Source organism: Salmo trutta, chromosome 21, assembly GCF_901001165.1.
Source record: "Salmo trutta chromosome 21, fSalTru1.1, whole genome shotgun sequence".
NCBI lineage: Eukaryota > Metazoa > Chordata > Actinopteri > Salmoniformes > Salmonidae > Salmo > Salmo trutta.
In genome coordinates, this window is record NC_042977.1 from 2,617,794 (window position 1) to 2,645,316 (window position 27,523).

The 27,523-nt window shown below is 40.8% G+C and overlaps 1 protein-coding gene across 3 annotated transcripts in view; it reads left to right on the forward strand.

Annotated features, from left to right (window-relative positions):
* The window catches only part of myo10 (myosin X), a 290,886-nt gene that overhangs the window by 106,944 nt on the left and 156,419 nt on the right, over nucleotides 1–27,523 (forward strand). Inside the window, exons 1-4 of one of the 3 annotated variants that reach the window (XM_029703952.1) lie at nucleotides 2,461–2,486; nucleotides 2,829–2,890; nucleotides 2,995–3,046; nucleotides 18,730–18,888. In XM_029703952.1, coding sequence (XP_029559812.1) covers nucleotides 3,041–3,046; nucleotides 18,730–18,888 — 165 coding nt within the window. In that variant the 5' untranslated portion in view covers nucleotides 2,461–2,486; nucleotides 2,829–2,890; nucleotides 2,995–3,040. Of the gene's footprint in view, nucleotides 1–2,460; nucleotides 2,487–2,828; nucleotides 2,891–2,994; nucleotides 3,047–18,729; nucleotides 18,889–27,523 lie in introns of those variants that run through there. The other 2 variants (XM_029703951.1, XM_029703950.1) reach the window with 2 other exon arrangements.

Consider the following 27,523-nt stretch of genomic DNA (forward strand, 5'->3'; position numbering starts at 1 on the left):
CCTGAAAGAGCTGGTGTAACTGAGTCAGGTTTGTAGGCCTCCTTGCTTGCACATGCTTTTTCAGTTCTGCCCACACATTTTCTATGGGATTGAGGTCAGGGCTTTGTGATGGCCACTCCAATACCTTGACTTTGTTGTCCTTAAGCCATTTTCCCACAACTTTGGAAGTATGCTTGGGGTCATTGTCCATTTGGAAGACCCATTTGCGACCAAGCTTTAACTTCCTGACTGATGCCTTGAGATGTTGCTTCACTATATCCACATAATTTTCCTCCCTCATGAAGCCATCTATTTGTGAAGTGCACCAGTCCCTCCTGCAGCAAAGCACCCCCAGAACATGATGCTGCCACCCCCATGCTTCACGGTTGGGATGGTGTTCTTCAACTTGCGAGCGTCCCCCTTTTTCCTCCAAACATAACAATGTTTGGAGGAAAATGTCGATATAGGACTTGTTTTACTGTGGATATAGATATTTTTGTGCCTGTTTCCCCCAGCATCTTCACAAGGTCCTTTGCTGTTGTTCTGGGATTGATTTGCACTTTTCACACCAAAGTATGCTCATCTCTAGGAGACAGAATGCGTCTCCTTCCTGAGTGGTATGACGGCTGCGTGGTCCCATGGTGTTTATACTTGCGTACTATTGTTTGTACAGATGAACGTGGTACCTTCAGGCATTTGGAAATTGCTCCCAAGGATGAACCAGACTTGTGGAGGTCTACACATATCTGAGGTCCTGGCTGATTTCTTTTGATTTTCCCATGATGTCAAGCAAAGAGGCACTGAGTTTGAAGGTAGGCCTTGAAATACATCCACAGGTACACCTTAAATTGACTCAAATTATGTCAATTAGTCTATCAGAAGCTTCTATAGCCATGACATAATTTTCTGGAATTTTCCAAGCTGTTTAAAGGCACAGTAAACTTAGTGTATGTAAACTTCTGACCCACTGGAATTGTGATACAGTGAATTATAAGTGAAATAATCTGTCTGTAAACAATTGTTGGAAAAATGACTTGTGTCATGCACAAAGTAGATGTGCTAACCGACTTGCCAAACCTATAGTTTGGTGGTTGAAAAACGAGTTTTAATGACTCCAACCTAAGTGTATGTAAACTTCCGACTTAAACTGTATATATTTGACGCAATACAAACTGTTCCTTTCTAGCAATAAATGTCACTCCCAAAACCGCCTCACCCACTTGAAGAAAAGGGTTGATCACTACGTGCCATAGGTGACAGCACCTCTTAAACCGCACAGAAGAAGCCGAAAAGCCTCAACAGGAAGTTCTTTATTACCATCCTCCATTGAGTTTTGAAATCTGTCTTTGATACTTGATAGCTAATATCCAGTAGCTTTTGGTAAATACAATTTCACAAGCTTTTGGAACAAAATAACAGTTTAATTGTTTATATTTATCACTGCCGAAAGTTTGGAAATACCGAAAAAATAATATGCTTGTGGCACCCATGGAGCACCAATTCCCTAACCTGAATTTTGAATCATGTATAAAGTGGATCATTTGTGGGAGACAACAGACCTCATTAGCTATCTAACGTAAACTGACTCACTTTTGTACATCGCCTTGGTCCGTACAATTTACCTTATTTTAGCGCCCCAAAAACGTAATACTTCCAGATCAACTGTAATGTCAATACCATTGTAAAGCACAATTTATCCCCTTTCCAACAAAATCAATGATATGAGCTCCACGCTGCCCGTTTCTGCATAATTCAACAAGGCAATGAGCTCCGTCGGGTCTTTTTAAAAATGGCGGGTGGGGAAGCGAAACTAATGCGTGATAGTGAGAAGGACAGTTGTCGTGTGGGAAAACAGCTTTTTTTCACTCGATATGTCCAACTTATCACCTTATCGCCTCTAAAATGTAAATAAAACACTATAAAGAGTTTATATAATGTGTCATTACATACCTATTTGAAGGTTTGTGTCGAATTTGAATCGGGTTTTAGGGCAGAGCTAAATTGAGCTTCAAAAGTAAACACCGGCTTGAAAGTCATGATCGCATGCAGTGATGACACAAAAAATGACTAGGTATCCCCCCCATACCCCCGTCACTGTCCATTTCTTGTTTTTAAACGATCAGAGAAGTGCTACACCTGGTGGAGAGAGATTGTAAGACAGAAATAGTTGCTTTATGCGTGCTGTACGTTACGGCATGACACGTCATGATGTAACGGAGGGTCCGTTTTTTCAACTTTTCTCCAATACTATAGAGCCATTACCATGTCGATCAACGCTTTGAATAGAAACGTAGTTCACACCCCAGATTTTGAAGTCAACACAGTCCCATTAGTTTTCTTTGTAGCCTCGTTTGAATGTCACGGTTGCGCACATTTGTACGGAATGGGGTGAGTTTACGTTAGCTAGTTGTTTTTTATTTTTAAAACCAATGCGTTTGAAAATGTTTCTCGTTTCTAGTCCTCATCTGTTCATGCACCAGATTGGAATGCAAAGTTTGTTTGCTCAAGTAAGTAATATTACTGCGTTCCTTCATTTGTGAGTAGTTTTATTGTGTAATGTTAACATCAACGAGGACAATAATGCAAGCTAGCGAGCCTAGATAGCTAGTTAACATTACTTTGCTAGTTTGCTAACTTTAGCTAGCTAGCTAAATAGAAACATGAACTTAACCGTTGCTAACTAGCTAAATTATGATTGTGTCCTTGCTAGCCACATTACTTAGCTAGCTTGCTAACATTTGATGGTTTGCTAATTATCAAAATTCACTAACATTATATGTAACTATATTCACAGGAGAAAAAGCCCCTTTAGTCATGTAGCTAGCTAATCTGGTGTGTCTTTCCATTAGGGCAATGGCCAGCCTCAGCATCGTATTCACCACAGCACCATGTGGATATGATAGTCATGGAGGTATGTATGGTTACATTCACTTAGCCCGGATGAGACTCTGCCTCTCTGTTCTTTCTTGTACAGTATTTAATTCATTTCAATGTAACGTTATTTTTTTCAAACAGGGCCAGGAGTGAGACACTCCATCGGTGCCAAGTTTGGGCCGCAGACATGAAGGTAAGAACATAACTGTTACCAACTTAAATGTAAATACTTATTGGAAATATCTGCCATCTGTCTTTAGACCAGGCCTGGGCAAAGGCCGGCTCCAGAGCCCTCAAATTAAAAGCCCAATGAATACTCGCCTTTGTGTAATGATTTAACTCCCACCGCTTGTGGGACATTTATATTGAAGGCACGTATAAATAACAACTGCACGAGGACAGACAGTGACTGCCAGGCTGACACACACGTCACAGTAACAAATAGTAGCTAGTTAGAAATTTTCTCAAATGTGTTTTTCAAAGAAAAGGAAAATAGACAATGAATGTAGGGTGTTCCAACAAGAGTGGACATTGAAATATTTTTTTATTGAGGTATCAGGGAAAGCTGTGTGCTTTGTGCAAAGAGTGCATCGCTGTCTTGAAAGACTACAACTTGTCCCGACACTTCCAGACGAAGCATGCAGAGAACTATAGGAATATGTCTTCTGAGCAGAGGGCAAGTACATCAAAATAGTTGCTTTCTCAGTTGCAAAAGCAGCAAGGACTTTTCACAAAACTGCATTCAGAAAACGTCGGAATTGCGAGAGCTAGCTATGTACTGTCCCACAAAATTGCTAAACATAGCAAGCCATTCGCTGAGGGCGAAATCATTAAAGAATGTTTAATTGACTCTGCAGCAATACTTTGCCCCAACAAGAAAGAACTGTTTGAAAATGTTTCCCTGTCAAGACGAACAGTGACATGGTGTGTTGAGGACATCACAGAGAATATGGAACAACAGTTGAAAGACAAGGTAAAGGATTTCACCTATTTCTCATTGGCCCTGGATGACAGCAGTGATGCATGTGACACGGCACAGTTGTTGATAGGCATAACCCCAGACTTTGAAATTACAGAGGAGCTTGCTACAGTGCAGTCAATGAAGAGCACAACCACAGGGAAAGATTTATTGGAGGAGGTTAAAAGTGTGTGGCAAAGCTGGGACTAAGTTTTGAAAAGTTATCCAGTGTGACCGCTGATCCAGTGTGACCAAACTTGACAGGAAAAATGTTGGCCTTTTGAAAAGGATACAAGATCAAGTAGCTGAGCTGAACCCAGATCAAAAAATGATTTTCCTGCATTGCATTATTCATCAGGAGGTGCTCTGTAAATGTGATCTGAAAATGAGCGATGTTGTGGATACAGTCACTAAAATGGTAGACTTCATAAGAGCAAAATCTTTAAATCACAGGCAGTTTATCTCATTGTTGGAAGAGACGGAGTCGGGTCATGCAGATCTCCCCTACCACACAAACATGAGATGGCTGAGTTTGGGGAAGGCGTTTCAAAGGGTGTGGGACCTGAAGTCGGAGATTGCTGAGTTTTTGCAAATGAAAGGAAAATATGTGGATTTCCCTCAACTGCAAGATAAAGAATGGTTGGCTGATTTTGCCTTCACCGCGTACATCATGGCCCTTATGAATGAACTGAATTCCAAACTACAAGGGATGGGCTTTTTTGCACATCAGACGTACAGCCTTGTCAAAGCCTTCAAGGGAAAATGACTCCTCCTGACCCGCCAAGTAGAAGCCAACAATCTCACCCATCTCCCAACACTACTAGTCTGTTTGTTCCCTATCAGATGACCAGCGGGAGAAGTATACATTGCTGCTCCGTTCTTTGAACGGTGAGTTTTCTCATCGTTTTGAGGATTTCAAAGTGTTGGAAAATGACATGCTGTTGGTTTCCTCTCCTTTCACCTTTAATGTGGATAACGCTCCCACTGACCTGCAACTTGAGCTTATCGATCTTCAGTCTGATGCAGTAATTTAAAACATTGTCACTGACCAGGTTCTATGCATCTCTCAATGAACTAAACATTCCAAAGATTACGAGTCATGTTCAGAAGATCTTTGGGTCAACCTATGTATGTGAACAGACATTTTCAGTGATGAAATATAACAAGTCAAAGCACAGATCATCTCTTACTGACTCTCACCGCTCTGCAATCCTGCGCATAGCGACGTCAGAAACTATACCGGACTTCACTGCTCTAGTCAATGCCCATCAGAGACTTCACTCCTCACACTGATTGAGTAGTTTAAATGTAATGTTAAGCTCTCTCTTTCTTGTGTTTTTGTGCATACCCTTAACAAGAGTGGTGCTGAATGCACAGTGTACCTTTTCCTCTGTGTAGTTCGTTGCATGTTTAATAATGAAAATACCTACCAAAAGGAGAACATGGATGTGGTTTATTTCTGTGCATGTTAAAAAAGTAAAATAAGTAGCATATCTGGACATGATTTACAGTAGATATCTGTCAACACAGTCATACACATGATGTATAATCCTGTAATACGATTCTGGCCCGCGATGGCAAAAATATATTCTAATGTGGCCCTCCTTGGAGAATAATTGCCCAGGCCTACTTTGGACTGTCACAATACATGTATATAAAATATAGGGGGTGGGGGAGGCAAATATGTTAACATAGTGTATGATTTCTAATACCTCTCTTGTATTTTGTAGCTTAGGTTCTAGCTGTAATGGGTGCCAAGGACCTGAAGTCGACAGTGTGGCAGATGCTACCTTGCATTCTGTCAAACCGTCTCGCCATCACCATAACCTGGATTGGGGCAGGGGATAAGGCCTGTGTCAGGGACTTGTTTCTGAAGACTATTCTATTTTTAAATGTGTTTCGTTTGTTTTCTGTACTTTTTAAGTAAAGCAATAGTCTCTACGACACTTCAGGAGAGTCATCAAGAAGGTAACCCAGTAGGATGAATAGGATGTAAAAAGTGACACAGGAAAATAACTAAATATTGGTCAACATTTTTTGTAGTGGAGTTTTTTTTTATATCTCCTAGATATAGGATAGACACTTCAAAACCTTATTCCTTATTATTTATTTTTTGACTGTCTGTTTTGCCATTTTTGAAAGTGTTATTCAATGTGTTTCTATGGGCTATAGCAGTAAAGAACAAATGTAATATTTTATCAAATCATTTTTGAATATATTTTTTATACTGACAGGGGTTCTAAAATTCTACATAAAATAGCTAAATAATCCATGGTATGACCATCTTAAAACATTTCCATATGTTAGCTTAGTAGATATCGCAAACACAGGGCTTAGACTTACTCACAGTTTTTTAATGCAGCAGCAAACCTTGTCACTGATTCTCCCTCTTCCTGGTTTCTTCTGTGGAACCTAAACCTTTCAGAAATAACTAGTGGTTTTGGTGAAAAATGTCCTTTTTAGTATTTCCACAATATCCTCATATAGTGCCTTCGGAAAGTATACAGTCCCCTTTACTTTTTCAACATTTTTCTACATTACAACCTTATTTTAAAATGGATTAAATACTTTTCTTCAGCAATCTACACACAATACCTCAAAATGACAAAGCAAAAACAGGTTTTTAGAAATGTGTGCAAATGCATTAAAAATAAAGTATTCAGACCCTTTGCAATGAGACTTGAACTAGAGCTCAGGTGCATCCTGTTTCCATTGATCATCCTTGAGATGTTTCTACAACTTGATCCACCTGTGGTAAATTGAATTGATTGGACATGATTTGGAAGGGCGCACACCTGTCTATACAAGGTCCCACAGTTGACAGTGCATGTCAGCGCAAAAACCAAGCCATGAGGTCGAAGGAATTGTCCGTAGAGCTCCGAGACAGGATTGTGTCGAGGCACAGATCTGGGGAAGGGTACCAAAACATTTCTGCAGCATTGAAGGTCTCCAAGAACACAGGGGCCTCCATCATTCTTAACTGAAAGAGGTTTGGAACCACCAAGACTCTTCCTAGAGCTGGCCGCCTGGCCAAACTGAGCAATCGGGGGAGAAAGGCCTTGGTCTGGGAGGTGACCAAGAACCCCCGATGGTCACTCTGACAGAGCTCAAGAGTTCCTCTGTGGAGATGGGAGAACCTTCCAGAAGGACAACCATCTCTGCAGCACTCCTTTAATCAGGCCTTTATGGTAGAGTGGCCAGTCTTAACTAAAAGGCACATGACAACCCACTTGGAGTTTGCCAAAAGGTACCTAAAGACCCTCAGACCTGATGAAACTCTTTGGCCTGAATGCCAAGCTTCAGGTCTGGAGGAAACCTGACACCATACCTACGTTGAAGCATGGTGGTGGCAGCATCATGCTGTGGGGATGTTTTTCAGCAGCAAGGACTGGGAGACTAGTCAGGATCGAGGCAATGATGAGAGGAGCAAAGTACAGAGAGATCCTTGATGAAAACCTGCTCCAGAGTGGTCAGGACCTTGGACTGGGGAGAAGGTTCACCTTCCATCAGGACAACGACCCTAAGCACACAGCCAAGACAATGCAGGAGTGGCTTCGGGACAAGTCTCTGAATGTCCTTGAGTGGCACAGCCAGAGCCCGGACTTGAACCCGATCAAACATCTCTGGAGAGACCTGAAAATAGCTGTGCAGCAACGCACCCTATCCAACCTGACAGAGCTTGAGAGGATCTGCAGAGAAAAATGGGAGGAACTCGCCAAATACCGGTGTGCCAAGCTTGTAGCGTCATACCCTAGACGACTCAATGCTGTAATCACTGCCAAAGAGTTTTCAACAAAGTACTGATTAAAGGGTCATAATACTTATGTAAATGGAATATTTCAGTTTTTATTGTTAGTAAATTAGTAAACATTTCTTTGGCCCCATTACACTTAAAAAATGTAGGCACCGTTTTGTTTTCATTAATGTAATTTGCATGAACAAAATATTAAATCCGTTCTGTATTTGAGCTCTTCCATATTATTTTGTCTTTCCAAAGTTTAAAATCCGTGGCCAACTCTAAGCTAAGAACTTTTTCAACTTCTCACTTTATTCTTAATGTGCACCAATGGCGGACTGGCCGCCGGGAGCACCGGGAAACTTCCCCGTGAATTTGACCAGCAATAATTTAGCAAGCAGGAATGATCCACGTATCAGATGCGACTCAATCACTCGCTGCAGTGTCCCCGTGCGAGGGCGCTCCACGACGCACATAGCAACCGTCTACCTGCCTCTCTACAGATTACATTTTAGACAAGTCGCACGGCGAAATGGACAGTCAAAAGAGGAAAGGTGGAGCAGAGAGGGAGAGAATATAAAAGAGAAAGGCCCTTTCCACAGACGCTGCAAAATAAGCGACATGTTCGCCAGTAAGGGACCAGGTCAGTGAAAAACACTAGCTAAATCACACACTGACACACACACAGGACACCCAGCATGGCTGGCTAAGTAGCCTAGCTAATAATAGTGACACAACGGCCGGTAGGCTAAACAGTTTGCACGTCTTACGTCTTCGTGGCAGAATTATATCATAGCAATGAGTGCAACATAGCGATCATAATATGAAATTGAAGGCAGTATGTTTCAACTAGTAAAAAATAGTAAACCTAGACTATGGACTTGCCAGCATTTGGTCATGACTCATGCCACATAAGCTAGGGAAAGTGCACATACACTGTACACTGTACAGGGAAACATGCTTCAGTAACGTAACCATAATACATCCATGAACGTAACACAGTAGCCTTTTGTGACACAGCACAGACAATGACAAAGATCATTAGCGCATTAGTACCAGCATTACAAGTTTCTAAAATAATATACATCTCTGGGAAAGATTAAGAGACCACTCTTAATTTTTTCAGAGCTATATTGATGTAGCCTAATGATACACTAATGATAGTATGATAATAGAGTATTTTCTTTGCAAAGGCAGAGAAGGAAGCGGCAGCAGCACTAGAGCTTCAGGTGCTCCTGCAGAACAGGAGATGGTGGTCAGTTCAGAGTCAGACTCAGAGCAGGAACCTTCAGGTACAACTTCAGAGCACAAACCTAAACATGTAGGCTATGATTTTAGATTAATATGTACTTTATTTATGGGATTATCAGTAGGACTAATCGGGGGGCATACAATCGATGACTGCACAAGTAATACAAGTTTAAGTTTAGGTTATTTACAATGTTAATCTCATTCTGCAGAGCAACCAGATGATCAGAAAGAGAGGGGTTCAGAGCCCAGTACAGGGAAAATAGAAAGGGACAGCGAAAGCACTGAAAATCCATTTGATTATTTTGGCCATCCTCAGTCCAAGGATTTTGACTTATTTTTTCAGTACCACCCAAAACAAACTCCTCAAAGAGTCATTCCCAATGTATTCCACTCCAAAGATGGCACGAACAGAAAATGGCTGACATACAATGAAGTAACTCCCTCCTTGTTCTGCTCAGTATGTCTTGCATTCGCGAAACCTTCAGCCAGTGATAGTGCATTTGTCAAAGGAGGCATGCAGGCCTGGAAACATGCCCATCAGAAAGTACAGGAACATGAGAGAAGCAAGACCCATAGAGAAAGTGCAGAAGCCTTTTTCCTCAGAGCCAGCAAAGCAGACATCCATATCCTTCTGAGTGATAATGTCAGTTCAACGAGACCAGGTCAGAAAGAGGAGGCAGGTCATGGAACGTGTGATTGATGTAGTTAAAACTATTGGTAAATGTGAGCTTCAGAGGACACAGACAGGAAGCTGCATATAACTTGGAAAACATGGCCGACAATCATGGCCAGTTTTTTTAGCTTATATTGTTACTAGTGGTAATTACTTACTGGTTACTCTGGTTACTCTGAAGTAGCTATGCTATGACTCTTCCTTAACAGGCTGACAAGGGTGAAAGAACATTTGCTGTGAGTTAAAGCTTGTGTACAGAGGCATGTTTTTTGGACTTTCATATTATACTTGCAGTTATGTAGCCAATGTTCAATTTCATTGACTCAGTGTATAGATGTGTTTATTGTGTGCTGTTGGCTTTATGGACACCAGTGAGGGAACATTGTAATCTACATTGTTTTGTAGAGGAGTGCTTTTTCAACTTTTGTATTATACTTACTTACATTGTTGTAGCTTATGTTCAAGTTCAGTGAATGTGTGTGTGTGAAGTTATTTTATACTTTTGATATGCTTGAAGCTTGAATATAAAGATAATCATTTGAACATTTGAGCTAACTCTGTATTGTCGGCCATGTTTTCCAAGTTATATTATCACTCAGAAGGGTATGGATGTCTGCTTTGCTGGCTCTGAGGAAAAAGGCTTCTGCACTTTCTCTATGGGTCTTGCTTCTCTCATGTTCCTGTACTTTCTGATGGGCATGTTTCCAGGCTTGCATGCCTCCTTTGACAAATGCACTATCACTGGCTGAAGGTTTCGCGAATGCAAGACATACTGAGCAGAACAAGGAGGGAGTTACTTCATTGTATGTCAGCCATTTTCTGTTTGTGACATCTTTGGAGTGGAATACATTGGGAATGACTCTTTGAGGAGTTTGTTTTGGGTGGTACTGAAAAAATAAGTCAAAATCCTTGGACTGAGGATGGCCAAAATAATCAAATGGATTTTCAGTGCTTTCGCTGTCCCTTTCTATTTTCCCTGTACTGGGCTCTGAACCCCTCTCTTTCTGATCATCTGGTTGCTCTGCAGAATGAGATTAACATTGTAAATAACCTAAACTTAAACTTGTATTACTTGTGCAGTCATCGATTGTTTCGCTCATTCTCTTTTTAAAAAGTGTAGGCTAATTGTTTTGTGTGTGCTATGATTGGTGTATTCCTAGTGAGTTTTTGAGGGTGCACCCATAGCCATAGCATACCTTGAAAACTCAGTGTTCAGATAGGCTACTTTTTGGTCAGTCCCAAATATTTGTATTTTGTAATGTGGCTAACTTTCTTCCCAGATGAACATAGTGTCCAAATGTATAACTAGTTTGGTACCCGTTACATCAACAAATAGGGTTAGCCTACAAAATTAGCGGTCTGGTGGTTTGCTTGAACAGGGTGGCCTGGGATGGAGTCAAATTCCCGGCCTGAATTATTGTTTCAGTCTGCCCCTGATGTGCACCAATCCGGTTTTAGATCTGGACATAGCACCGTTTCAGCTGCTATGCTTGTTTTAGATGATGTGTTAAATTGCTAATATCATACTAATAATTCTGCTGTTGACCATCACATTCTCATTCAAAGGTTGACTGAAATAGGCCTGGAACAGGATTCTTGCAAGTGGTTTGAGAATTATCTGACAGACAGGACACAATATGTGATTTCTGATGGTGTTAAGTGTAGTTTCCTGGATATTACAAAGGTGTACCACAGGGAACTGTATTGGGACCTGTCCTCTTTTCTATTTATATAAATAATATTGGTCTATCTGTTAACTTGTAATATTAATCTGTATACAGATGACACTGTTATGTTTGCCATATCCTGAACTGTTGACCAGGCTATGTTAGAGCTGCAATCTGACCTTTTTGCATTGACTTACAGAAAGCACTAGTTGGTTTAAAATGTGTACTTAATGCAGGCAAGATTAAATACATAATAAATAATAATAATAAAATAATTCTCGCAAAAATATTTCAAATGGACCCCATTTTTATTAATTGGATGGTTCTCGCATTTGGATTGACAAAGATTTATTGTTAAAAAACATATAGATGAAGTAGTTAAAAAGCTAAGATTTAAAGTGGGCTTTTTTAGAAATAAATGTTGCCTCTCCCTAAATAGCAGGAAGTAGATTGTACAGTAAATTTTCCTGCCAGTTCTTGACTTTATCACAGGTGATATTTTTTGTGCATTGTTGGAATAACCTGCAAAATTCCTTGCATCTTGATTCGCTGCTGCCACTAGTGCAGTTTAGGACTCTGGTGTTAAATGAATTCATAGAAGATTGCAGTTGTTTCTATTGATTCTAATGGTTTATTTGTTGTAATTGTAGTATTGCAATTTAACCTTGTAGTTTATTTATATATATATATATATATATATATATATATATATATATATATATATATATATACGCACGCACGCACGCACGCACGCACGCACGCACGCACGCACGCACGCACGCACGCACACACACACACACACACACACACACACACACACACACACACACACACACACACACACACACACACACACACACACAGTATCAGTCAAAAGTTTGGACACAAACACTCATTCCAGGATTTTCTTTATTTTTACTATTTTCTACATTGTAGAATAATAGTGAAGACATCAAAACTATGAAATAACATATGTGGAATCATGTAGTAACCAAAAAAGTGTTAAACAAATCAAAATATATTTTATATTTGAGATTCTTCAAAGTAGCCACCCTTTGCCTTGATGACAGCTTTGCACACTCTTGGCATTCTCTCAACCAGCTTCATGAGGAATGCTTTTCCAACAGTCTTGAAGGAGTTCCCACATATGCTGAGCACTTGTTGGGTGCTTTTCCTTCACTCTGCAGTCCACCTTATCCCAAACTATCTCAATTGGTTGAGGTTGGGGGATTGTGGAGCCCAGGTCATCTGATGCAGCACTCCATCACTCTCCTTCTTGGTCAAATAGCCCTTACAAAGCCTGGAGGTGTGTTTTGGGTCATTGTCCTTTTAACCTTTCTGGCGCAGGCGTTCTGCTAGCGACCCACCTCGACAACATCCGGTGAAATTGCAGAGCAGGAAATTCAAATTACAGAAATATAAATATTTAACCTTCATGAAAATACAAGTGTCATACATCAAAATAATGCTTAACTTCTTGTTAATCCAGCCGCTGTGTCACATTTCAAAAAGGCTTTACGGCGAAAGCACACCATGCGATTATCTGAGCACAGCACCCCGCATACAAAAGCATGAAAAACATTTTTCAACCAGGCAGGTGCGCCACGAAAGTCAGAAATTGCGATATAATAAATGCCTTACCTTTGAAGATCTTCTTCTTTTGGCACTCCAAAAGGACCCAGCTACATCACAAATGGTCCTTTTGTTTGATAAAATCTTTCTTTATATCCCCAAAAAGTAAGTTTAGCTGGAGCGCTTCATTCAATAATCCACCGGTTTCCCTCCTTCAAAATGCATACAAAATTAATCCCAAACGTTACCAATAAACTTTTCCAAACAAGTCAAACAACGTTTATAATCAAACCTCAGGTACCCTAATACGTAAATAAACGATAGAATTTAAGAAGGAGAATCGTTATTGTCTTTACTGGAGATAAACGACAAAACGCGCTCTCATCCACGCGCATGAAAACACTACAGCCAAAATGGGAGCCACGTAGAAAAACTACAAATTCTAGCTAATTTTTCCAAAAACAAGCCTGAACCTCTTTCTAAAGACTGTTGACATCTAGTGGAAGCCCTAGGAACTGCAATCTGGGAGGATTTCGCCTCATAATAAACATGACAGCCATTGGAAACAGTGGTAGGCTGAAAATGTTTTTTTTTTGTTGGTGGTTTGTCCTCTGGGTTTCGCCTGCCATATCAGCTCTGTTATACTCACAGACATTGTTTTAACAGTTTTAGAAACATTATAGTGTTTTCTATCCAAATCTACCAATTATATGCATATCCTAGCTTCTGGGCCTGAGGAACAGGCTGTTTGCTTTGGGCACGCTTTTCATCCGGACATCAAAATACTGCCCCCTTAGCCCAAAGAGGTTAAGAAACAAACGTAAGTCCCTCTACGCGCAAACTAAATGGATTGGCGTATCGCTGCAGAATGCTGTTAAGTGTGCCTTGAATTCTAAATAAATCCCTTACAGTGTCGCCAGAAAAGCACCATCACACCTCCTCCTACATGCTTCACGCAGCATGATTCACACAGTCTCCTCTGAACAGGTGATGTTGAGATGTGTCTGTTACTTGAACTCTGTGAAGCATTTATTTGGGCTGCAATCTGAGGTGCAGTTAATTGCCCATTTCTGAGGCTGGTAACTCTAATGAAATTATCCTCTGCAGCAGAGGTAACTCTGGGTCTTACTTCCTGTGGCGGTCCTCCTGAGAGCCAGTTCATCATGGCGCTTGATGGATTTTATTACTGCACTGGAGGAAACTTTCCAAGTCCTTGAGATTTTCCAGATTGACTGACCTTCATGTCTTTAAGTAATTTTTCTTTTCTTATTTGAGCTGTTCTTGCCATAATATGGACTTGATCTTTCAGCAAATAAGGCCATCTTCTGTATACCAACCCTACCTTGTCACAACACAACTGATTGGCTCAAACGCATTAAGAAGGAAAGAAATTCCACTATTTAACTTTTAAGAAGAGACACCTGTTAATTGAAATTCATTCCAGGTGACTACCTCATGAAGCTGGTTGAGACAATGCCAAGAGTGTGAAAAGCTGTGTTCAAGGCCAAGGGTGGCTACTTTGAAAAATCTCAAATATAAAATATATTTTGATTTTACACTTTTTTTGGTTACTACATGTTTGATTCGATATGTGTTATTTCATAATGTTGATGTCTTCACTATTATTCTACAATGTAGAAAAAACTATTGAATGAGTAGGTGTGTACAAACTTTTGAATGTTACTTCTTTGTGGCAGCTTCATTAAATAGTACCCGCAAAACACCATTCTCAACGTCAACAATGTAGAGGCAACTCCGGGATCCTGGCGGAATGAACAGTTTAAGGAGTGAGTCAAGCGCAGGAGACGGAGGTCCGTGAGAACAAACTTAATTTAATAAGTCCACGGGCAAGATTCATATACAGCTGGGAGCATAACAGTCAGAAAGAATGACTAAAAGAAGCTCCGCGGAAAAAGGCATACGGGGCACAGCCCGACAACCCAAATGCCTAGATAATAGACGTAACACCACACGTAACAACGAACAATCCCGCACAAATCCTAGCTAAACACAGACAGACTAAATAACCCCCCCACTAATGACAAACACAAAACAGGTGCAAACAAAAACAGACATAACTAATAGACACTGACACACAGATCGGTGGCAGCTAGTAGGCCGGCGACGACGACCGCCGAGCGCCGCTCGACCGAGGAGAGGCGCCCCCTTCTGTGGATGTTGTGACAAACCTTATGTTAACTAGCCCAACGCTCTAACCACCTGCTTTACGTTGCCAAGGTAAGTTGCTAGCTAGCATTAAACTTATCTTATAAAAAAACAATCAATCAATCATAAACACTAGTTAACTACACATGGTTGGTGATATTACTAGTTTATCTAGCCTGTCCTGCTTTGCATATAATCGATGTGGTGCGCATTCGCGAAAAAAGACTGTCTTTGCTCCGACGTGTACCTAACCATAAACATCAATGTCTTTCTTAAAATCAATACACAAGTATATATTTTTAAACCTGCATATTGAGTTAATATTGCCTGCTAACATGAATTTCTTTTAACTAGGGAAAATGTGTCACTTCTCTTGCAAACAGAGTCAGGGTATATGCAGCAGTTTGGGCCGCCTGGCTTGTTGCGAACTGTGAAGACTATTTCTTCCTAACAAAGACAGCTGACTTCGCCAAAAGGGGATGATTTAACAAAAGCGCATTTGCGAAAAAAAGCACAATCGTTGCACGACTGTACCTAACCATAAACATCAATGCCTTTCTTAAAATCAATACACAGAAGTATATATTTTTAAACCTGCATATTTAGCTAAAAGAAATCCAGGTTAGCAGGCAATATTAACCAGGTGAAATTGTGTCAGTTCTCTTGCGTTCGTTGCACGCAGAATCAGGGTATACAGAATCTGTCTCGTTGCGAACTAATTTGCCAGAATTTTACGGAACTATGAAATAACATTGTAGGTTGTGCGATGTAACAGGAATATTAAGACTTATGGATGCCACCCGTTAGATGAAATACGGAACGGTTCCGTATGTCACTGAAAGAATGTTTTCGAGATGATAGTTTCCGGATTTGACCATATTAATTATATTTATTATATTTATAGGTTTATTATATTATAGTTAAGTCTATGATTTGATATTTGATAGAGCAGTCTGACTGAGTGGTGGTAGGCAGCAGCAGGCTCGTAATAGTCAAAGGTATATGGTTTAGAGAGAGATAGTCGACGCGTCATAATTCCTGTAATAACTTGCGGCTGAACTTGAAAGGGGTTCCTTCGTTATTTTACCGTTCATGTCTTCCATAGAGAATGTCTTGATCTACTTCAAATAAGGTCTGTGTTTTGTGCTTAAACCGCCTCGGCGTTTTGATACCCGTGTAAATCTCACTAGGTAACGTTTGTCAACATATTTTCATAAATCCACGCTACAAAAAAATGTATCTTCGCTTATATTGATCAGAGTTATATCCTATGGATATCTACACAGTTATAAAATTGGCAAGGTGGTGTAAGCCTAAACCAAACACAGACCTTATTTTAAGTTAATCTAAAAATATCCTATGGAATAAATGAAGGAACCGCTTTTCAGATTTTGCTAGAAGGTGTCATGGGAATTATGACTCGCACTTTGGTAGTCAATTCTTACCATGCCCATTATTACAATAGTAATAGAATATAGAAATTACAGTTTTTATTTTCAGCATTCATCACAGGTAACTTAAACTCTATTTTTATTATTCAAACAGTTGAGAGTATTTGTCTCCTAAGCAGACTCTTCAGTATCGTTGTCACTTCAGAGCTGTGTGTGTGTGTGTGTGTGTGTGTGTGTGTGTGTGTGTGTGTGTGTGTGTGTGTGTGTGTGTGTGTGTGTGTGTGTGTGTGTATATACATATTAAAAAAATAAAAATAATAATTGGCCGATTAATCGGCATCGGGCGTTTTGGTCCTCCAATAATCGGTATCGGTATCGGCGTTGAAAATCATAATCGGTCGACCTCTACTCTGTACGCCTATGTAGATATTCCATACATCTTTTGTTTCCAGCTACAATAGTGATTTACGACATTAACAATGTCTACACTGTATTTCTGATCAATTTATGTTATTTTAATGGTCAAAAAATGTGCTTTTCTTTAAAAACTAAGGACATTTCTAAGTGACCCCAAACTTTTGAATGGTAGTGTATATATTATTCTTGTTTTGTTTGGAATGTACATTTTTCTTGATTGTGAAATTGTTTGTACTCAGGTCACCATTGTAAATGAGACCCTGGTCTCAATCGGGCTGACCTGAATTAATACAACTTTTAATAAAGAAAAAACAAATACACTGATAAATAAAATCGTTTTTCCTGAGTGTACTTTTAATAGAGCTGAGATTTACTTTTAAGTGCAAAGTGTAGCAATACAGGTGAAATCAGTATTTTACCCAGACATGGTGGCGTAAAAGAAAGATTGAAATGCTGTGAACCAAGAGGTTGTGAGTTCAATTCCTAGGTGAGGACATGTTGAATTATAACAACTGTTTAAATGAACAAAATGAAATCATGTGGGTCAAATTTGTAAGTTGCAAATGCTTTATACTGAAATGCTTTATAGTGTGTGTGTGTGTGTGTGTGTGTGTGTGTGTGTGTGTGTGTGTGTGTGTGTGTGTGTGTGTGTGTGTGTGTGTGTGTCCGTTTCCCTAACCTTGTCAACAGACAAAGAGCTGGGAATGGATCAGTGGTTCGCCAATCAGGGCTTTGATGGGCTTAGCAACAGTAACAAGCGGTGATGTGTAATGAGGCACATATTTTGGGGGGGAGAATGTTTCTTTAGGGCCATCAGGCAACGTCCTAAAAAAGTCTTTATGGACATCCCCGGAAACAAGTCAGGAACTAGACAAAAACCTCCAGGGGACCATGACAGAATATTCTTGCAACGTTCTAATAAAACATTGGAGCATTAATATCTTATATTCCGAGAATATGGCAACCATTTGCTCTGTATGATTGGTGTGACGTTGATTGAATATTCTCCTAATGTATGTAAAACCAAGTATATGCTATTTTCTAAATCACGTGAAAATATATCTGATGATTTATGCATATGTAACATTGGATGGTGCCCTCATTGATTGTGTCCCCACTTATACATTTCCAGGCATCTGGATTGATAATAGGCTTTCCTTCAAAAATCATGTAGATGAGTTAGTTAATTTAGAAGTTAATTATTAAAATAGGCTTTTATGGGAATAGGTCATGCATTTCCTTAAATAGCAGAAAACAAATGGACAATGGTGACAATGGTGATATCGTCAATATGAATGCAGATGCCACTGTTTTGAAGCCACTGGATGCAGTTATCGTAGTGCATTGTGCTTTATTACGGGTGATAGTTTCAGCACACATCACTGCACTCTGTATCAGAAAGTAGGCTGGCCCTCTTTGAAGTCTGGTTGATCGATGCATTGCACACTTGTTGTTTATAAAGCCCTGATGCATAACCTACCTCCGTACCTAGCTTCTCTGTTAACCTACGGAAATACAAGCTGTCAGACACGGTCTAAGGGATGGCTAACTCTGGAGATCCCTTCCATCTCGATAGAGTTAGGTTAGCCTTTAGCTATTTTCTACCTTGCTTGTGGAATGGTGTACAGAGTTTGCTGAAAGTGGATGAATTAGTGCCTCTGAGGCAGGTCAGACGGCTGTGTGAGGACCTTTTTAGGGAAGAATGTGTTTGTTTCTTATGATTCTATGCTTGATATTTTTGTGTGTTTTTGCTTGCTTATGTATTTTGTATGTTAACTATGTATTTTTACTATGTTTTGTAACTTTCCACAGGTAATTGCTGTAAATGTGAATGTATTCTCAGTCAACTCACCTGGTAAAACAAGGAATAAATCAATAAAGACAAAATTAAATCCTCTGTTTCAAAAGATGTTCACCCATTTGGTGACTTCAATAGAACCATATGACATGAAATCAATTATGAACAAGTATTCCGGATAATTGTTGTAAAGGAGAATGTTTAGTGAACTGTCCACTCACAACCTACCCTCTGTGTTTTGAACCAGGTGTACACCTACAAGCAGAATGCCCTCACCAGACAGAAGGTGCAGCCCATGCACCCCAGCAGCTCAGGGGGAGTGGAGGATATGGCCAGCCTGGAAGACCTTCATGACGGGGCCATCATGCACAACCTGTACCTTCGCTACCAGCAGAGGAACATTTATGTGAGTCATATTAGAATGATACTCAGGCACTCCTCACTTTGTGCAAATCAAAGTACCTCATTATCTTGATCACAAAGACAGTTAAAACCACAAAAGTATGCATTAACAACGCTGCTATGCCTTCTTCCGAGTGTGTGAAATCTATGTGAGTGTTTACGAAGCCTTGTAAAGTAAAGATTAACACACTTTGCCATGCTGTCTCCCCTTATGGTGAGAGTAAGAATACAAGAGAATGAAAGCCCCATTGTTTAGTTCATCGAAGATACATAGATTTGCCATTGATTGATACACACATTTACCTCTGTAGCTTATATTGTGTCAACATTTACAAATCAGTCAGACAATATTTCAAGTAAACTAGACCAGAATGGTTCATAAGTTTCAAGTTTCTTGTTCTGAAATAACTTCATATAGTATATTCCCAGCCCCTAAAGTAATCCATATTTCAACTCACTGTGACATTGCGCTAAAACAGTCAGGATGAAAACCAATGAGGAACTTTAATGTCTCATCGGACCATTTCAGAAAATAAATAGTTATTTTGTTTATCAGAATGAATGGATTACCTCTATGGTCCATATTTTGTCTTACTGTGATATGACGTTAAAGTCAGGATGAAAAGCAATGAGGAACTTGAATGTCATATTTGCTATTTTTGTTATGAGATTTGAAAATAGCCATGTCCAGATGTAGAGATATACCTCTTCTTGTTTCACATGATCAGTTGAGAAGCAGAAAGTGCTGAGAAATGATCTGAAGTTTGTTTTCCTTTCAGTCCCCCACTCCTATACAAAGATCTTTCTCACACAAACACTAGTGATGAATGAAGAGGTCAGTTTATGATGAAAACAGAGAAGAAAAGTCACACATACAGTACACACTTTACTAGGACTAGAGTTGTTATTCATTCATCCATTAGGCCACACATTACTGTCAAGTCTTAGTACAGTGAATCTCTCCAGTACTGTGACATCAAACACTTTATTCATTTTGAAGACTGTGAAAGAGTGCCCGTTCATGGATGGAGGACCTCCATCCACGTGAGGACCTTTGCCACACACTCACATCATTCACTTCAATACACCACCCACTTAACCTTGTACACAAACAAAAAGATATCCAGGACATAAAACTACAGGTTAGAATGCTGGCATCCATTTTGTTAGCCGTTATCTAGTCATTATCTATTCCCAGTATGTCTGTCAAGATAAATCACCATCCTGCAGATTTACTATTATACTCCCATTGCTAGGATGTTAGGGGGGTTAAATGTATTAATAAAAACTGAACTAAAGCTCAAATCATACAACTGACTCTCAGAAGCACAAGTCTGTAGGCCTTACCATTGCTGGGATATATCAATTTGTGTGTCCGAATTCTGGATCAAAAGGTCACAGAAGATCATGCACATGGCCTTGTTTCCCAATATCATCTTAAGGCGAATAACCTTTGTAGGTCCATCATTAAATCTCTGAGCTGGTTCCCAAAATCATTATTACTGAAGTTGCACTTGAAAATTCTCGTTATTTACCGACTGCTTCAGACCACTTGTAGAACAGCGGAGTACGTCGTTAGATGCTTTTTTGCCCTTCACTTTGTATTCAGAAGATCTCTGCTAAACATAGAGTAAAGATGTTTATCCAGCTCTCTGTGACCACCGATAACTTCACAACCAAGTTGACTACAAATACAAAGTTGCCAATGTCATTGCAATTGTTACACAAGTGAAGGATATGCCTAAATATATTCTTAAAATAAAGACAGAGATAACTGCATTAAAATATAAATACAGTAAAGGCTATAGATCTATATAATGTATTTCAATCATATTGAAATCCATTTAATGTTCAGTCGATTGAGTTCTATTTCGCTAATAATAGGCTACTGTAATTTATCTAAATATTTTTCTTGATGTGCAAATCTGTGATTTAGTGTATTATTATTATTATTATTATTATTATTATTGGGTAAGCCGCATCAATATTTGAAGCCATATGTGGTAATATCTTTCTAGGAGCTGATGCGTCATCAGTATTGTAGATTTTTTTTATAAAAAATTATTTCTCTCTCTTCACTGAAATAAGAGCTAATATCTTTAAGCCTTTGTCTGAAGTAAAATGTATCCATAACTGTTATAGGGGTCCCCCCATTGCTAACCTTTGTGCACTTGAGGAATGCTTCGAGGAGTGCTTTGTTGTCTTCTTTTACTAAATCAGATGTTATTATCCTGGGTGACCTAAATTCTGATTGGGAAATGGAGTCTTCAGACAATCTAAGACTTGTAATGATCTAAACCAGCTGGTGACTAAGCCTGCACGGCCCAACCCTTAAGATCCTTCAAAGTTAACTCTGATTGATCTTATTTTAACAAATACTCCAGATAAATATGTTACTAGCTGGATTTCCCCACTGGATATTAGTGACTATTACCCAGTTGTCTGTGTCAGAGATGTATAAGGACACAAGGCGAGACCCAGATGCAGACACAGGAGGCAGATGGTTTGAGTCTCTGATATTTATTATTATCCAAGGGGTACGCAAGAGAATGGTCGTGGACAGGCAAAAGATCAAAACCAGGTCAGAGTCCAGGAGGTACAGAGTGGCAGGCAGGCTTGAGGTCAGGGCAGGCAGAAATGGTCAGGCAGGCGGGTTCAGAGTCCAGACAGGCGGGTTCAGAGTCCAGACAGGCAAGGGTCACAACTGGGAGGACTAGCAAAACAGAGAGAAGGCAAAAGCAGGAGAACGGGGAAAACCACGCTGGTTGACTTGACAAACAAGACGAACTGGCAACAGACAAGCAGGGAGCACAGGAATGAGTACCCAGGGACTAATGAGGAAAACAGGTGACACCTGGAGGTGGGTGGAGACAATCACAAAGAAAGGTGAAACAGATCAGGGCGTGACAAGATGTGAAAATGCATTACTAACCTTGTTTCATCACTAAGAGGAACTTTAAAAACTTTAGTGAACAGGCTTTTTTTACATGATCTTTATTTTAGTGACCTTGATTGTATTACAGCTATCCCTGAACCTGGTTTAGCTTTGAGCATTTTTTCAGATGTCTTGTGGATAAATGGAGATCGAATGCCTGGTACACTCCGGAATGATCAGAAGTCATTCATAAAAGAGATGATGCTTAGGTCAAGACCAGGAACACAGGCTTAGGCCCATACTGGCAAGCTTCTTTTTGTACCCCTTTTTGTGATATCCAATTGGTAGTTAGTCTTGTCCCATCGCTGCAACTCCCAGACGGACTCAGGAGAGGCAAAGGTCGAGAGCCACGCGTCCTCTGGGCTACAGTGACCATCCAGCCAGGACGGGGTGTGCCAGCCCTGAGCTCCAGACCTCCGGTGCGCCTCCACGGCCCAGTGTGCCCCGTGCCTGCTCTGCGCACTCAGTCTCCTGTAAGTCTCCCCATTCCGGGGAGACCGGTTCCAGCTCCACGCAGGAGGCCTCCAGCGACGCTCCTCAGCCCGGAGCCTCCAGCGACGCTCCTCAGCCCGGGGCCTCCAGCGACGCCCCTCAGCCCGGGGCCTCCAGCGGCGCCCCTCAGCCCGGAGCCTCCAGCGGCGCCTCCCAGTCCGGAGCCTCCAGCGACGCCTCCCAGTCCGGAGCCTCCAGCAACAGTCCGCAGCCCAGGGCCTTCAGCGGCGGTTCGCAGCCCGGATCCTCCAGCGGTGGTCGGCAGGGCAGAACGGGGGCTACGCCCGGAGCCGGAGCCACCTCCGTAGCTGGAGGATTGGCGGAAGGGCCTGGGTGAAGCACAGGAGCCGTTTTAGACGGTGGCCACCCTCCCTTCCCTCCCTTTAGGTTTGGGGTTGTTTTTGTGGGGTTTTTGTTTGGGGTACAGTCGGGGTCTCCACCTTCGGGGGGGGGGGGGGGGTACTGTCACGTCCTGACCAGTGAAAAGGATCATTTGCCATAATAGAATGGTCAGGGCGTGGCAGGGGGGTTGTTTTGTGTGTTTTGTTTTTTTTTGGTTCTAGGGGAATTTGTTCTAGTTTTCTATTTCTATGCTTCATTTTCCATGTTTGGCTGAGTATGGTTTCCAATCAGAGGCAGGTGTCTTTCGTTGTCTCTTATTGGAAGCCATACTTAGGCAGCTTGTTTTCCTTTGGGTTTTGTGGGTGGTTGCTTTCTGTTTAGTGTGTTAGTATACCTGACAGAACTGTTTGGCTGTCGTTTGTTTTTCTTTGTGAAGTGCTTTCATTCAAAATGAAAGATGAGCACTCAACACGCTGCGCCTTGGTCTGTTCACTACAACGCCCGTGACAGACACTGCCTCATCTAATTATATTTGTATGGAAACTGTTGTCCACCTTGGACAGAAAGAGAAACTCATACTGTGACACGTACCACATAAAAACTGGGGGAACATAACCATTAGCGGAGCTATCATCGGAGCGGTTGTCCTCTGGTTCCAAATACTCATCGGAAGTCTCCCACTGGTCATCAGAAGGTACCTAGGGCTTGTCTTCGCAGTCTATACTGTAAAACCAACATACAGTTGTAAATAACAAACTTCAACTATAGGTCAATTTTTCTCATCCATCTATATGCAAGGACATGTATCAGGTCACGCAAATACAGTTCATACTTACACACTGTTCATTAGATCGTTGGCCTCATCATCATCTACAATCACAGGGTCCTCACAAATGCTCATGTATGTCACTCACATGAAATGCCCAAGGTAAACATACAGTATTTATCGAAAACTGTGTAATCACTATAAAGTTTTAAGTAAAAAGCAACACCCAAAGTAAACCCATAAAACTATTGAACATTTTTCCCTAAAGCTTCAACTTCAACACATAGCTCATCTAATACTTGGACTCCAGGCACCAGGAAGTAATCTTCTCTGTAGGAGGAGAGGCGAGTTTAAAATATCTTTAATTTCAGTTTGATGTTTCCAGTCATTCAACATAGTGTCCTGTTAGTCTAACACTCAATACATGTGTAGTTTTTGGGCTAAGGCTGTCAACATCTCGGCCAGTAATAATAGGCGATGTTTATCCACTCCTCAATTGTCCAGTGTTGGTGATCCCATGCCCACTGGAGCTGCTTCTTCTTGTTTTTAGCTGATAGGAGTGGAACCCGATGTGGTCGCCTGTCTGCAATAGCCCATCTGTTTGTGACCCACCTGTTAGCTTACAAGATTCTTGCCATTCTCCTTCGACCTCTCTCATCAATGAGCTGTTTTCACCCACAGGACTGCCGCTGACTGGATGTTATTTTTTTGTCGTACCATTCTCGACAAAACACTAGACACTGTCATTTCTGAGATACTGGAACCGGCGAGCCTGGCACCGACGATCATACCACACTCAAAGTCGCTTGGGTCACTCATTTTGCCCATTTTAACGGTCAATCTAACAGTAACTGAATGCCTCCATGCCTATCTGCCTGCTTTATATAGCAAGCCATGGCCACGTGTCTGTAGGAGTGATCCATTTTCATGAACGTGGTCATGTACATAATAAACTGGCAGATATAGAGTGTATATTCATTGTTTAGCCGGAATGGAATGTTCGTATCCTGTATATTTGACTGATATGTGGTTGACTCACCTAGCTATCTTAAGATGAATGCACTAACTGTAAGTCACTCTGAATAAGAGCACCTGCTAAATGACTAAAATGTCAAATGTAAATATTATGCATACACAGCCCTTGTACAGTTGTCACATTTTGCTGCCTTACAATTAAATCTAAAAAGGGATTACATTTTTTTTTAAATATACAGATCTACACAACCTGTTCCACATTTTCACACTGAAAGAAAAGTATATAACATTTTCTAAATTAAAGCTGAATTATGTAACTTTTTGTATACATTTTATTGTATGTTCAAAAGCTCCAATAAGTTGCTAGTGGTCATCCACTGTGATACAACAGTAACAATATTGAGCCTCTAGCCTGCCTGAGAACAACTGTATTCATTGTTTTTAATTTTCTCTGTCGGGTCGGATTTTCCCGCCAGATTTTGTGCTGCGCATAGGGGTAAGTAGAAGTTGCCCTTAACAACTGATAAAGGGTTACATATATTTTTTATGCACCTAATGGTGAAAGTAATCTGATCCTAGATGTGTTGTTAAAAGCCCTACCTCAAGCGCCCATCCTCACTTTAATGTGGGCCTTAAATATACACACATCCAAAGTACTGGAAACTGTCAAGTTTGCCGCTACAACATTTCCACGACTACCGGGTTGACCGGGTGATATAACACTAAAAGGTGCAGCCGCTGAAGTTTTTGTTCGTGATGGCAGAGGTTCAACCTCAGTCTCGAACTAACACATTTTCAAATGAATTCCCCTTTTAAATCAGGCATTCTACCAGGTCTACTCTGAATCGTGTCCTTGTTTAGCAGCCAAGAGCAATAGATTGCATAGTGGGAGGGAGATTGACAAGGGCATAAGTTTGCTTTGACGCTCATTTTTAGAGGCTGGTATTCGGGTGGTATTCTCAGTGGAAGCTTGGCACATTGGTTGTGGCTATAGCCAAGCTAGGAGGACAACCTTACGTTTTCCATCCCCTGATGCAGGCTAGTTAGTGTGTTAGCTTTGGAGCAAATGAAAAGCATAAGCTGGTGCACACCCAGAGAAAATTATTTAGTGTAGAGGTCCTGGAGAATGCACAGTGATGCCGAAACATTGGTGTTTTAGCTAATAAATTACTGGGAGTTTATATATATGTATTTATATAGCTTTGGAGCGAAACCACAAGAGAGAACTGTTCAAAAATGATTTTACCTGAAGACCCAGACCATAAGGCTACATTTGTTAGAAGCATTGTAAAAGGTTTCTTTGTCTTTTTCACTCAAATTATGAGAGAGAAGTCATGAGATAAAGCAAATGAAATGTCTAAAGTGGAACCAAACTGTAGCAAGAGACAACTCGCCTCATATTCGAGTAGATACTGTAGATGCAATTTACAGATATGAAGGCCAAGAGTGAGGGTTGGAATACATTATCAAAGATATGGAAGGGTCATTCATGGCAACACAATTGAAGTTAAGTTATTTCCTAATTCAATTGATAATCGCATGATGACCACCTACGGTTTTGAACTAGAAAATTGAAGATTACTGGAAAATTAAACAGTCATATGACACGATTAAGTAAGTCGCACAGGCAAATTCTTTGAGGTTTCTTTTGGTCATGTGAGAAACTACATTAGATGACCAGAAGTATGTGGACACCTGCTTGTCGAACATCTCAGTATGTTGTTGCGTTAAGATTTCCCTTCACTGGAGCTAAGGGGCCCAGCGCGAACCATGAAAAACAGCCCCAGATCATTATTCCTCCTCCACCAAACTTTACAGTTGGCACTATGCATTAGGGCAGGTAGCGTTCTCCTGGCATCCGCTGAACCCATTTTCATCCGTCGGACTGCCAGATAGTGAAGTGTGATTCATCACTCCAGATAACACGTTTTTACTGCTCCACAGTCCAATGGCAGAGCGCTTTACACCACTCCAGCCGATGCTTGACATTGCTCATGGTGATCTTAGGCTTGTGTGCAGCTGCTTGGCCATGGATACCATTTCATGAAGCTCCCGATGAACTGTTCTTGTGCTGACGTTGCTTCCAGAGGCAATCTGCAACTCGGTAGTGAGCGTTGCAACCAAGGACAGACAATGTTTATGCGCTACGCGCTTCAGCACTCAGCAATCCCGTTCTGTGAGCTTGTGTGGCCTGCTACTTCTCAGGTGAGCCGTTTTTGCGCTTAGACGTTTCCACTTCACAATAACAGCACTTTCAGTTGACCGGGCAGCTCTAGTAGGGCAGAAATGTTATGAACTTACCTGTTGGAAAGGTGTCATCCTTTGACGGTGCCACGTTGAAAGTCACTGAGCTCTTCATTAAGGCCACTTCTATACATTAAGATTGCATGGCTGTGTGCTCGATTTTATACACCTGTCAGCAACGAGTGTGGCTGAAATAACCGAATCCACCAATTTCTTCACATATTTTTGTATATGTAGTGCATCTGAAAAGTAGATAGCTTATCTCAGGCTCTGCATACTCTGCATGAGATACATTTGGTTCCTCACCTTTGAAAGACCATCCCTTTTGGTCCTTGTGTTATGGTTCTTTTCCTGTCATATCATTCACTTTCCCCACTAGAAAGCCAAAGACAGGACAAGGTAACCATGCCTTTACAAACATCAAGAACAACGTGTGTTTCACTGTGAAGTAAGGCGGCCATTTCATATTTTCAAAGCAGAAGCAGTTTCTTGGCTTTAGATACATATTTCTCATCATTATTAGTTGGTCCCTATTTTACCAATGACCATCCCATCTCTCCTAGTCTATCCTCTCGTTTTCCCTGTGCCGTTTTTCTGGTAAAACAGTCATTTAGGGCCGAGATGGGACAGCCTTGGCAGACATGATAAATTTATTGGATAATTTTAACCATACGGGACCGTTCAAACATGATTATCGTAACGAGATGGCATTTGTCAAAGGTTACCCAGGCTAATATGTGGGGATGACGACACAAGGCTCCCTTTGTCTCACGCTTGTTTTGCATGGGGAAAATGCGGGGTCAGATTCGTTCATTAGTGTAGACAGAAACCTAGACGGGAATGTTGCAACTATTTGTCTTACATTTCACCCTTTTCATGTATGAC